Source organism: Styela clava, chromosome 8, assembly GCF_964204865.1.
Source record: "Styela clava chromosome 8, kaStyClav1.hap1.2, whole genome shotgun sequence".
NCBI classification, from domain to species: domain Eukaryota; kingdom Metazoa; phylum Chordata; class Ascidiacea; order Stolidobranchia; family Styelidae; genus Styela; species Styela clava.
The window spans coordinates 22,046,006-22,060,167 of record NC_135257.1 but is presented as its reverse complement, the minus strand read 5'-3'; the positions used below and the strand labels follow the sequence as shown (position 1 = coordinate 22,060,167).

The 14,162-nt window shown below is 34.9% G+C and overlaps 2 protein-coding genes across 2 annotated transcripts; both read left to right on the top strand.

Moving 5' to 3' along the window:
* The first annotated feature begins 686 nt into the window (after positions 1-686).
* Positions 687-5,489, top strand: LOC120346140 (uncharacterized). The gene is made up of 7 exons (XM_039415800.2): positions 687-724; positions 1,065-1,127; positions 2,410-2,556; positions 3,084-3,167; positions 3,622-3,741; positions 4,298-4,524; positions 5,009-5,489. Exons 4-7 carry the CDS (start codon positions 3,158-3,160, stop codon positions 5,192-5,194), a joined length of 543 nt encoding a protein of 180 aa, XP_039271734.2. The 5' UTR covers positions 687-724; positions 1,065-1,127; positions 2,410-2,556; positions 3,084-3,157; the 3' UTR covers positions 5,195-5,489.
* Positions 5,490-9,216: 3,727 nt separating this feature from the next.
* LOC120345978 (uncharacterized) lies at positions 9,217-14,162 on the top strand. The gene is made up of 7 exons (XM_039415600.2): positions 9,217-9,670; positions 10,657-10,749; positions 11,277-11,360; positions 11,645-11,728; positions 11,829-11,948; positions 12,505-12,722; positions 13,682-14,162. The coding sequence occupies exons 1-7, from the start codon at positions 9,409-9,411 to the stop codon at positions 13,865-13,867; spliced, it is 1,047 nt and encodes a 348-aa protein (XP_039271534.2). The 5' UTR covers positions 9,217-9,408; the 3' UTR covers positions 13,868-14,162.

The window sequence follows — 14,162 nt, the reverse complement described above, 5'->3', positions numbered from 1 at the left end:
CGTTAACAACAGGTAAAGGTAACAGAAAATTGCGATGAAGTCGATTAGAAATGAATTCTTATCATTCAATATTTTCAGAACGAGATCTAGGCAATTACTAGAAAATGTATTGGACAAACATTTTGAAAATCTTAGTCGTCAAACTCTCAAATTTTATTCGGAATTATTCGATGCACTATTTAATCATCTCAGTGGCCCTTGGCATTTCAACGGTCGCCCGCACTCTTAGAGATTAGTTACCTTTGTTCCCAGAAGAAATATCGTGAGCTTGATTTGGGCAAAATTTTGTAAAACTGTTTTTCTGATTTTAGAACAACTAAAGGGTTAGTGAGCAGCGTCATTAAAAACAGCAGCAAGCTCATAGTTTGAACGTCATTGAATGCATTTCCTGATATATCCACGGTTTCATGTGCAAATAAACACAAACAATTTTTATTCACTCAGTTATAACGTAAATATCCTGAAATCGAGATGAAAATCTCAATCGTTTTTATGTTAATATACGTCATCGCTTCATCCTGGTGTCAAGATGAAACAGTGTTTCATTGCTCTCCAAAGCCGGGTTGCCAGATTGCACAATGTGATTCGGTTGCTGTAGGATGGGACAGACCAGGTTTCAACATTGATAACACCTGCATGACAAAGAGTTTCCGATTACGTGCAAATCTATGAATAACACGGAATTCTGGCAACTTGCTTCCTGTCGTAACTAGAAATATTTTAGGTAAGTGTGAACGGTCGAATATCACGTGGGTAATCAGAGTTGGTGTTAGCGGCGAAACATATTGATTAAGCTTTTTTACTGTCCTTTCTGATCACTATGTATTACTAAAGTCATATCTATGATAATTAAAAGCATACAATGGAATTCTATTTTAAATATCATAATTCTATACAGTTTTCTGACATTCAGTGGTCGCCATAACTTCATTCAGAAATGAGTTTTCTTTATTATTAGCTGCCATTATGACATATCGTTTCGATAGCACTTGACATTTCAGCGGTCGACGTGATTGAGCTTTTTGAATTGTTGCTTTTCACTTCGTATGTCTTTTTCTGCGCAGATATAAGAAATATCAGATCAGAGTTAGAAGAATCAAAAGATGACCTTGCTAGAACAAATTCTGGTCAGTGAATTTTATAATGTATTCAATTTTTTATTTTCGTCCAACACATCCGTAGCGTATACCAGTGGTTCCCAACCGCCGGTCCGCAAAGCTTTTTTGCCGGTCCGCGAGAAATTTCGTTGTTTTTATTCCGTCTCAATCGCTTTACCGGAGACGAAGTTGCGTTGGTTTATTACGCAATTTCTCTTTCGACGTCATATTGCGACGTCTTTCGCGTCTGCTTGGCTCCGAGTATTCACAAATCTCGCTTTATTCAGAAACCTAAAAGTAGGCACGCGTGCTTCTTCTGTTCTGCGTGCTTTTCCTGATTAATATGATAAACCAGGATACAGTCGAGAACAGTTTAACACTCCAGTAAGAGATATGGACTTGTTGCCACCCTGCAGGTAGTCACGAGACGCGCAAACATGCATTGGCCGCAGAGATCTTTTCGGGTATTTTAAGCAGGCACAATAGAATTTGAACCTGGTGCCAAGTTTGTGATGTAATGTACTTCATTTCGCTGGAGGCGTCAATCATATGGTAAACCCGATGAAAAAGCAAAAGCTTGATTAAATTACAGTCCAGATTTAAAAATAGTCACTGTCACAATTTTGGATATCTCTTGATAACGATTACCCATTCCTAAGTAATCGAGTAATCAAACTTTTGTTCGTATTTTAAACCAGTTACTTATGCCTTATGCGAAAAAAAACTTTTTAATGACTAGATTTAATTAAAACGAGCAAAATAATCAGTTGCACGACACTGCAGAGCTACGTGTTTCATAAACTTCCTTGAGGCATCGTTTGCAATCCTATATTGGAAACGAAACAGCAGCAAAGTTCCCACTAGAGTTAATTGCGTTTGTACATGATTTGGCATGCACATGTTTTTATGTGGAGTGTGTTTTTTCCTTACGCATAAGCACCGTACTGAGTGCCCGGCACATTATTTGATAGTTTTTCTTTGTGTGAAATGTTTTTAGGTGTGCTTTTTTTGTTTAGAAGCATATTGAGTGCCTAACATTGCATTATATTACGCAAATATATGTTATTCTTTCTGTTCCGGTCATTTCAATTTTTTGCCGGTCCGTGAGTACACTTAATTTGGGCTAAACACTCAGCTTGAATAGGAAATATCTAATGCGCAAACATGGTCAACATCGTCCACCTTGTTAATATGTACGGATTCAAGTATAAATAATATCAGTTATGGGATAAATAATATTTATTGAAGATTTTAGAGATTATTTCAGAAAAAGCTGGTATAGAAAAACTGAAACTATAATATTTTCTGCCAGAAATCCGAGAGCATCGTAGCGAAATTGCGGAACAATCAAACAAAATAAAAGATTTTCGAAATAACGCTCTTCAGCAATCTCGCCAAATTGAAACTCTACTGAAAAAAAACAAAGAGCAAAACTCTGTGGTCAATGAATTGAAAAAAGGTCAGTGACATTATGTTTCTGCAATTGATATTTGACATTGAGTCATATGATCTACGTCGTCCCAAAAGACTCTTTCTAGTGGCTTATTGGACACAAATTGAACTTATGAATCGTATTGTTGCTTCGTATTGTTGCTATGTTGATTCTTGTTTTGTTAAAAATCGGCTTTTATTCATCTACTGAATCAATTGATTTAAAATTTTTGAGTGGTTACATATTGTTGCTATTGCTAGTTGGCTATCACTTTTTGTTATTTGTCAGTGTGCTGTATAGAATTCGTTTACCAAAATGCATAAACAAGTTCGTTCTGGATCGTCTTGGTACAATCAAACACTTTTTGACTTAGAGGATTTTAGTGTAGTTCCAGTAATCATGAAAGTTAGTCTCAAACAAACTGCGATAGACCAGACAGGATGTGACATAAAGTTTATGCATTTCATGTACATGATACGTTATTGCATCTCTGACAACCATGACGTTTTCCAGTATTATTGCCATTTTTTTGACAAATCATTTCATTTTATTAGAATTGATCGAAGTTCAAGAAAGAAATGATAAGTTGGAGAAAGAATTGATTGAACAAAATAAAACAAATAATGCGATGAAAAAAGGTAGCAACTGTTACTCTAGGTCTTTAAAGCATTCCTTGGTGTCGATTAACCGCTGTAGTTAAAAAATAAACTTTAAAATAACAAGCAAGAATATTCTGACATTGGAATGAAACATTGCGTGTTTAGGCGGAGCAAATATGTCTTATAATCTGAATATTGGTCTGGATATATCTCGAATTGAACAAAAACTTACAAAAACGGGGAAACTTCGAATATTTTAACGAAAAATGGGTTTAAATATAAAGCTAGCTTCATAGGTTTAGTAGATTCGAGTCATGTTAGGTACTGTATATGAAAGTTAGTATAGATAGACTCTACTAAAGACTTGTGCTCTTTTCGTCAAGTTGGCTACAAAGTTCAACTGCAACCAAATTGGCAATTTTACCACTGACAGCATTTCGATTTTGTTAATGCTGGCAAATAGACGCCAACTTTTCTATTTTCTTATATTAAGCAATGGATCGAATCGAACAAAAACTCACTGCAATGGAGGAGCTTCAACAGGTTCAATCTGGAAATCAACAGATTTCAATGACAACAACCAAAACAACATTGAAACCGACTCCTTCCCCAGGTAAACCTCCATAGTCAGTGGCGAAGTGAAGATTTCATTGGGCGGGTTTAGAGTCGATTTTGATTTCATCGGAGCTGGAGTCAAATTATTAAATTATCGGATTTCCCCCCATATTTCCAATGGAAATATTAAAAGTCAAATTTCTTACAAAAACTTGAGTTATCAAGTTTACTACGCCGTATCAACAGAGGCCTGCATACGCCTGTGTCTTTCTTACCAAAATTAGATATTTTGACTCAAAATTTGAAGTTTTCTCTACCCAGGAGTCGATTGTAAATATTTCCAAGCTCACGGCTCTGTTCAGAATACCACAGAAATAACAACTTCATAACTGTCGTAGGAGTTTTTTAGTTAGCAAGAGTAATTGACGGAGTATATATCCAACCAGACACATATTGTGAAGTCTCGTGAAAATTGCAAGGTGTAAATTAGATATGGGAACCAATTATAGCGGCAAAAATTGCACGTTCATTGGTGCCGGCAAACTTTTTGTTACGATTAATAATAACACTTTTTTAAGTTTGTAAAACTGTAAACGAATTTCATTAAATTTTAGAATACTGCAAATTGAAGATTGGAAATATCTGTTATTCTGCTGTGGTACGAGTTGAAAATGATGTCAGCTACGACAAAGCAGTTGATATTTGTAAGAAACGTAATGCAGATGTTGGTTTGATTCGAGAAGAAGTGTCTTACAATGCGATTATAGATTTCCTGAGACGGAATATTCCAAAAGGTTATACGGGGATGCCAATAAGGACAGGAATCCGCTTTGATCCAATGGTTAGTATCCTGTGCATATTCTATTTATACTCGTAAGGCATAGGAATCGGCTATTAGACTAATGAATGAGGGAAGGCCGCAAATACAATACAGCAACAAATACTTGAAAATATCACACGAGCAATTTTAAAAGTAAATGATGACATTGTTACCAATCCTGGACTTTCTACACATCAGTATAGTTGGACCTGCTGATTAGAGGAAACCATCAGTCTTGATGATTGTGATAGAATTATGTATGTCAAGTGAATTAGGAATCCGCTAAATATCTGGTTACTTCTTGTTCAAAAGTCTGATGCTTTCGAATTGTCATGAGTCTGTACGAGTGACATCGAATATCCTAATCAGAGTTTAATTTTATAATAATTGTTCAGTTTTGGATGAATCAATTCTATGCAGCATATGACATATCAGTGAGAATTACAGTTGATCAAGCATAAGCCAATAAAAATCTTCATCTAAACATTTTAATGTTTGTTCTCAGACACATGACGTCGCACCCGAAGATTCATTCATAAAATGGAGTCAAAGTTTTCCACGCACTGGAATTGAATATACAGATCTCACGGATGTTTCTCTCGTAGTTCATTTCAACGCGAAAGTGCAAGGAATGATAAATGTTCGTCGTGTCTCGGAGGCTCATGGAGTTCTTTGTGAGATCCAGATCTAATGAAACATCTGTCTCGTTGCATTCTGTCCCCAGGTTATATTGTATTAGTAAAATATAACTCATTGAATATTGGTTTGAAATTTTTACAATTGACATTTCACTTAGATTGAATTGTTGTCAACAATTTATTGAGAGTCAGATTAAAAATATTGAACATTTGTCTGTTTGATTTTTTTGCCGTTTTCGATCGAACTTTTATGACGGTATATATGTTAAATTCGCATATTTTAATATTTAATTTTATTTTAGAAATTTTGAAATAAAAAATATTACAAGTTTGCCTCGTTAACTAGAAATAAATTTAGCTTCCATGTCATATCTTTTTTTGTTTTCATGTCTGTTTCTCAAAACAATCAGGCTGTGCAAAAAAATTCCAAATTCACTGAATTGAGATAGCTCATGTAGTGATAATACAGGGTAGTGGGCCGCGGACAGGAAGTCTGGGGAAGATAGGGCAATGGGTCGTGATTAGAACTCAGGTTAGACCAAAAATTCGGATGTGACCTCAGTTTAAAGATATTTTATGGTCGAACTCCAAAAAAGTCAAGTGGTGAGAACAAATAGTTTAGGATGAATTATAATAGCATATGTAACTCATATTTTTAATTCATTACGATATTTTTTAAAATAGATTATTGCAAAAAATAACAGTTTATCCAGCGATGTCATTTTTTCAAAACGAAAGTATATAATCCGATTGAGATATAAAAATGCGTCGCAGCATAACTGCGCGTATGCTTCTATATATATTCGGAGGCGATAAATTTTTAGGCATATAAGCGAGGCGACGAAACTATGATAAAGCACACGTGCTCAATCAATATAGGTCTCGCTTATTGACCATTACTACCAACTTCACTGTGGGGTTCTAAGAATTTCTTCTACAATATGATGTCATAATTAGTAATTAAAATATACTTGAAAATACAAACAAAAATATAATTTTGATTTGATTTTCCACCCTACGATCTATTGAAATTATCCTAGAACATGGGTGTGCAAAATGTTTTGTCAATGGGCAATATAACCAACTTGAGATCTAGCAGGGCCACACAAAAAAAATAACGGGAAAAACAAGAGACGATATAGCGGCAATCGGTTACCATCACAGTAATGGATGCACCGGACTAAACGGCGAAAAATTCAATGCAGCGACAAGAGCAAAAATAACTTTATGTATTTTATCCACGTCAGCGCCTTCTCTGACATAAACTATCGAGTCAGGATTTTATGCTCGATGGGAAAAATCTGAGTGTTTAAAAGAGCTATACTAAATGGCTTGGTAGAACAGCCTGATGCACAGCCGTGCCATAGAAAATATTTTATATTGAAGAATGCTCGATTTTTGTTTCCAATTTAATCTGATCGAAAAATGTTTCTCGATCTGAACAAAGCCTTTGATACTGTTGACCGCAAAATCCGCATCCAAAAGTTGCAATACTATTCATAAATGTTGTGTTCGATCAAAAAAAAAAACTACTGACTTTATTTAATCAAAATTTTTTTTTTTAGAAGTGCTAATGATTAAAAGCAGATGTGAAGTTATATTTTAAAGTTCATTGCGAATATTCAAAAATTAAAATATTTTTTATTTAAAAATAACTTTTATCTCGGCGCCTATCTTTTATAAGCATTTACAAAGCTACAAACTGACTGTTTTACTTTTTAATTACTATTAAATTCAGCTAACTTCACTATTGAATTTTAATAGCTTATTTAAAACCCTTTAATGCATGATGTCACATATTTTGATGAAAAAATTACTAGTGGTAGCATGGGGTATGAAATATCATCTTATTTTTTTATTTTGCGTTATCTACTCCCGTGGGGAAGAGTAAATTTCACATGTGCCATATTTGACTCTCCATGCATTCACGGAAAAACTGCAGCATATCTTGTAACGTAAAACAAATCATTTTTTAGGCAGCAATATCAGGCAAAACTAATATTGGGTATGAAAATAAACAATCATTACTTTTAGTAACCACTTTTGTATATATTGTCTACCCTAGGATGTCTAAACCAGATTAAAGTCTAACTGGAATTCTTGAAAAGCATCATTTTCGGCATGTTGATCAAAAATAATCTAAAATTGACAAATCAGAACAATTCCAATATTAGAAATTGGAAGAAATTAAAAAGAATAATCATGAAGTACATGCTATCGATGGAATTCTCAAAAACAGTTTTGAGATTGTCTCAGGCAAAGATATATATCACATTTTGCACAGTTCATGTTGCTTTTCATTTGACTTCCCCTTTTTCTGCAACGCATTCTATTGGCTGACACAAGACGCCAACCCCTTCTTTATCGAAACGAGCACCCTTTGTGGAAGAATTCTACTCGCAGCTCTTTTTGGTGTTGATGGGTGTACACTATCAATACTTGGTCGACCACGGCGAAGTCCCAATTTGGCCGCCATGCACAGACATATAGAGATTTTAGTGCGTAAATCTCTTATTTGAAAGAGGATGAAAAGAGTGTTCACTTTTGCAAAGAAACTCTAAGAAAAACAAGCGGTAACCAGAGCTTCAGAGCTCCCTGTTCCCAAAATTAACTAAAGAAAAAAATTATACAGTATCTAGAAGTTTGGGTGATTTTTAATGTCTCTTTGGCAGTATACGCCAGATTGAATAAACAAGTTTTCATTTTCTCTTACCTTACAGATATTTTTGATTTATCTGCATTAAATTTTAATGACATATGTAAACTTATATTTTATATTTCATTGCGATTTCTTTAAAAAGAGAAAAATGCTAAAATTAATTTTGCGATGTCATTGTTTGTCCCATAATCAACCTCACGCGACATCGCTAATCCGATTAAGATCTGAAACTACGTCACGACATAACTGCGCGTATGCTTCTATAAATATTCGATTGCGGTAAATGTTTGAACGTAAAAGCGAGGCGACGAAAACATAACGGTATAGATTGATATTGATTGCATTAAGGCAAGTAGCTGATAGGATATTTAGCTGAGTTTTCGAAGTTTGAATAAAGGGTTTGAACTTGGTAATTTTTAGACGTGGTTTAATATAATAAGACATTTCTAAAAGTAAAAAAATTATCGCTGTTAAAGTCATTCAGCTATTTTCGAAGCTAAACTATATATTTATATATATATGCTATAGCAAGAATGTGACGTGAGAACAATATTCAAACCTGGTTACAAATTCAGACCAAAACTTTAAAAACATCGTCGAGTAAGAATTAGTTAAGATTGCTATTTCTTGTATTATGTTGCGTTTGCCTCAGGCGATGAAGTCAAACGAAACGATCGGCGTCGTGGTTTACGGTAAAGATAGACAGCTGTTTTAATTTATCATTGCTGACATGGCCTGGTGTATAATTGGTAAAGGCTGGTCCTCAACTATCCCGACACACTCTGTGCGATAAGAATTGCCTTTTACCTAAATAAAAAATTACGATGTAACTTCCCTACGACCCTTCCGAGTCCAGGTATACAGTATAAGAACGCTGACCTATATGAATATAATTTATAAAAAGTGAATTTAATAATCCACACCTAGAATCAGCTATGGCCCACAAAATTTCAAATTTTGATTTACAAAACTGCGATGCACAGGCACTGCACCGTGAAGACTAATAAATAACAATTAATTCTAATAAAGACAATTAGTAAAGAATCCTTCAAAATTTACATTTGAAAACTTTAGCCGTGAAAAAGTGAGTTATCGCCGTTTACTGACCGTTTACTTAGGTTTTCTTCAAGAACTTCAGTTATGAGAAATTGTTTTTTTATCCCGTCATCAATCCTCAACTGGAATGTAACTCGACGCTATAAATATATACAGCAGTAGTTCCCAACCTTTCATAGCTCAGGGCCTGTTTCCCGATCCTTTTCGCACTCATGGCCCCTCTGTTTATTATTTATAGTGGTATTTTACCTTATATAAAACTAGAAAAAAATTGGAGGTTTTCTTGGGAAGTGAAAAGTAAAATCCATTTTGCACTTAGCATTTTGGCCCCTGATGTAGTATATGGTCACAGTAGCTCTTAGACGTCAGTGGTAGCCCGTATTTTGCTTGGAGAATAATTTACAGTTGAGAAATCTTTTCTGAGTTAGTGCGCTAATCCTTACATCTAATTTCCCTAAGAAACTTCTTTCAAATATATTCAGCATTGCGTTGAAATACACACGAACAATTTTGATTTTTCTAGTTATAAGGTAAATACCCTGAAACCTCGAGATGAAAACCTCAATAGTTTTTACCTTAATCTACGTCATCGCTTCATCCTGGTGTCAAGATGAAACAGTGTTTCACTGCTCTCCCAAGCCTGGTTGCCAGATTGCACAATGTGATCCGGTTGCTGTAGGATGGCACAGGCCAGGCTTCAACATTGATGAACATCTGCATGACAAAGAGTTTCCTATTACGTGCAAATCTAAGAGCACGGTACAACCTCAAAATGCTGTCAATCTGTTTCCCTTCGTATCCAGGAATACTATGGGTACTTAGGTTTTATTTAATTTGATAATTTTAGATTACTTGGCCCAAAAATGAGTCGAGCAAAAATTGCTCAATATAGTCGAGTCTCTATTTTTTACTGTTTTGACATTGGATCGATGAATTACGTATTGGTGATGAAAGCCTCATCCTTTAAACCTTTCCCCAAGTATTGACCGCCTTGTTTACTTCGTGACATTGGCCAATCAGCAAGATGCAAAAAGTGACGTAACAATGCTCCCTTTTCGCATCCGCTCAGACACTTTTCTCACTCAGACAGATTTTCAAATGTAGTCGTAAACATTACCTCGTTTTCGCGTTTTTTAACTCTATTCGTTGGTTTTCTGTTGTGTTTCGGAAACTTAAATATAAATATGATAATCCAATGATCACTCTGTCTTTCTAGGAGTTCTAATTTAATTGCAGTAATAAAAAATTAGTGTAGAAATAGCTGTGTTAGACTAGGCTAAAATTCTTTACCGGTACTTTTAAAAAACAGATTGTTGCATACGATGAATCATAATGATGGTTTGAAACACATACCCCATTTTACAGGCGCCAACTCGCAAAAGCACTCATAAAATAGCCCCGAAAATTTTGCAATGGTAAAGTATAGGAAGAGTTTTTCGAGGGGTCAAAGGTCGGGGAAAGGTCCATGACTGCCTGTCTTTATCGTGCATTCATTACATACACTTAATTTATATTATGGATTATCTTATGTTATGTTATAAAGTTGAATACAAACAGAGAATCAAATTTACCCCCAATTTTATTATGACATTATATTTATCCAAAAATTTCACCCTTCTCAGATTAATTTCATAAAATACTACATTGGATTGGTAAACTCAATCTATCACTCAGCTATAACCGATTAACCAGTTTATGCTAATGTAGTTAACTCATCACTTCAATGAGTTCGTGTATTTAAATTGTTCCAAACAATTTGAATATATTCTACTAGGTAATAATCTATTTAAAATCATTCAGATATTGGAAGTATTAAATCAGAATTGGAAGAGCTGGAAGGAAACTCCAATAAAAACACAAAAAATATTGAAGCATTGGAGCAGAAATATTCCGGTTAGAATTTACAAAATTTAATTTGTCATCCCGAATTGCTTGATTGAACAGGATTTTTATCTTTTTTAACGAAGTCCTGGTATCAATTGATAATTGATGGATGGCGCGACAACTCTTTTAATTCTATTCGTCTGGGTCATCAGACATTGTATACTCGTGTTACCTTGTAGACGTTTGGTTATGGTGACTGTTTAAGTTGTATCGTTACGTCAGATATCCAGAAAATCAGAAAATTTATTTATTCCATCAGAAAATCGCAAATCTAGCAAAATCGAAAAACAATCTGCAAAATACACAGAAATTTCAAGTTAGTATTAATGATACAATTAGTCGTTATTCGACTTTCCTCAAATGGAGTATGTTCGTAACTTGACCAAAGTTTTTGCATAAGAAATTTAGATAACTAAAGCAGGTTGACATTTGAAAAAATCTAACTGAAATCTTGGTTTGGAGCTTAGCTATTATTGCCAAGATTAATATTTACAATTTTCCAACTACCGGTATATATATATATATATATTACACAGGAATTCGTGAGATACAGGATGAAAATGCAGAGCATTCTGCCGAAATCGCTGACCTAAAGCAGAGCCGTGAAGAATTGAGGAAAGGTTTGTGCAATGTTTTTCAATGTGGCATTTGATCCAATGTAATAGGAATTCATTTTCTGTACAAAATCTTGGGAATGGGCGCTATTGTAAATGCACTTCTATGATACTGGAATACAAACCAGAAAGATCCGCAGTGGAAACCAACACTAGGAACAGTACCAAGCTGAACAAAATGCTAAATCTGTGCAAAGAATGGATGCAAGTTGTATCCGAAAATGTGTATATTAGTAAGTAGGATTGGCATTCACAGACGTCCAACGCTCTATTTGATCTTTTTTTGTTAGACTTGATCCGACTTGAAACAATGAACAACAAGCTTCTCAAAGAATTGGAAGAACAGAAGCAAGGAAACAGTGAGATGAAGAAAGGTAAAAAGCACGCAGATATAAGTCAAATTGGAGATTCTGTCATTTAAACATTTTGTTTTTTGTAGATGCTGTTCTAACTTACGTATATTCTTCTGTTTAGCAATGGAGCGGATTGAACAAAAACTCTCTACAATGAAGAAGCCTCAACAGGTTCGATCTAGAAACCAACAGAGACCAACGACAACAACCAAAACAACATTGAAACCAACCCCTTCACCAGGTAAGCACTTATAATCAGTAGCATCGGGGCTTGAGTCAAATTTTTAAACTTATCGGATCCCCAAATTCGATATTCAAAATTTCATACATTCAATGGTAATAAAAAAAGTCGAATTTATTACAAATCTCAAGTTATCAATTTACTAAGCGTTAACAGAGGCCTGCATTCGCATAATATTTTTTGGGGGTTCAAAGCTGCGGATGGAGTCAAAAGTTATCCCAACTCAAAGTCAAATATTCTTGACCCTGTAGTCGATTGTGAATTTTTCTACTTGCACATTCTTGTTCAGAATACCACAGTAATAACAACTTCATAACTGTCGTAATAGTTTGTCTATAGTAAGCAAGAGTAAGATACTTTCTCTAAAACCTAGCGAGCTGGCTCTAATGAGATGTCTAAGCAGACAGATACTAATTATGAGGTTTCGTAAAATTTGCAAAGTCCAAATTATATATGGAAACCAATTACAGAGGCAAAAAGTACACGTTCATCGGTGCCGGCAAAATATTTGCTATGATTAGTGATAACACTTTTCAAAAAATTTATTAAATTTCAGAAAACTGCGAATTAAAGATTGGAAATATATGTTATTTTTTTGTCAAACAAACTGTCGTCTACGACACAGCAGTTGATATTTGTAGGAAACGTAAAGCAGTTGTTGGTTTGATCCGAAATGAAGAATCCTACAATGCGATCAAGAATTTCTTGATAAAGGGTATGTCAAAGAGTTATACGTGGATTAGAATGTGGACAGGAATCCAGTTTGATCCAAAGGTTAGTGTCCTATGCCTATTATATTTATACTCATGAAACATAAGGATCTGCTATTAGACAGGTGAAGGAAGGAGGGCGGCAGTAAATACAATAAAGGGTGCTCCAGAAGTAGGCGCACCAAGATGTCGCACAACCCGAATCCTAACTGGTACACACATAATACACACACAAGGTTGTGCGCCATCTTGGTGCGCATACTTCTGGAGATCCCAATAGAGATTTGAGATTATTACACGAGCGATTTTAATAGGCAACGATGACATTGTTACCAATCCAGAAGTTTTTACACATCAACATAATTGGGTCCTAATTATAATCAGTGACGCAGTGAAGATTTCATTCAGGAGTTTGGAGTTGATTTTGATTCTACCGGAGTCGGGGCTGGCGTCAAATCCTTGAACTTATCGGAACCCAAAATTCGATATTCAAAACTTCATACTTTGATAATAATAAGAAAAGTCAAATTTATTCAACATAATTTGACTTGCTGGTTATGGGATTCCATCTGTCCTGGCGGTTGGGACGATGTGAGTGAATTGAATTAGAAATCTGCTAAATATCTGGTTTCTTCTTGTTCATTACTGTAGATTGCGCTCATTAGCACATCAGATGCTTGGAGTACAGGGGGCATTGTTAAAGTTTCGTGCTTTTGAAATGTAATACGTATGTACGAGTGATCAAATATCCCAATACGCGTTTAAATTTATAATATTTGAGCAGTTTTGGACAAATCAATTTCATGCAGCATGAACATGGAGTTTTACTTGACAGACATTTAGAGACTAAATGTATCTAAAGCGTCTACGAAGTGAAAACGAATATCCAAATCAGACTTTTTTTTTAATAATTATGAGACCACACGGAGATAGACAGCCCTTGAGAGACTAGTGAGAGTTACAGTTGATCAAGCATAATCCAATGATAATCTTCATCTGATTATTTTCATTGTTCGTTCTCAGACCCGTGACGTCACACCTGCAGATTCATTCGTTAAATGGGATCAAGGTATTCCCAATACTGGAATTGATTTCAAAGATCACACGAATGTTTATCTCTTTGCTGGTCCCAACCCGTTATTGCAAGGAATGATGAATGCTTCTCCTACCTGGGACCTTAATGGGGTTATTTGTGAGATCCTGATCTAATGTGACGTCTGCCCGGTTGTATTCTCTGGATCCATCACCAATGAAATATAAACCATTGAATCCTACTTTAGAGTTCATCCGATTGACATTTCAAATAAATTAAATTATTGTTTAAAATTCATTGAGAGTAGAAATAGCAAACATTTCGGTTTTGGCAATCACATTATTTATTTTGCAATATGAAGATATAAATGTGAAATTTAGAGATTGAAATGTTTGATTTGGGTAATTTTTAAAATTAAGCATAGAAAAAAATACGAACATGCCTCACTGATTCAAAATAAATTTAACCTCC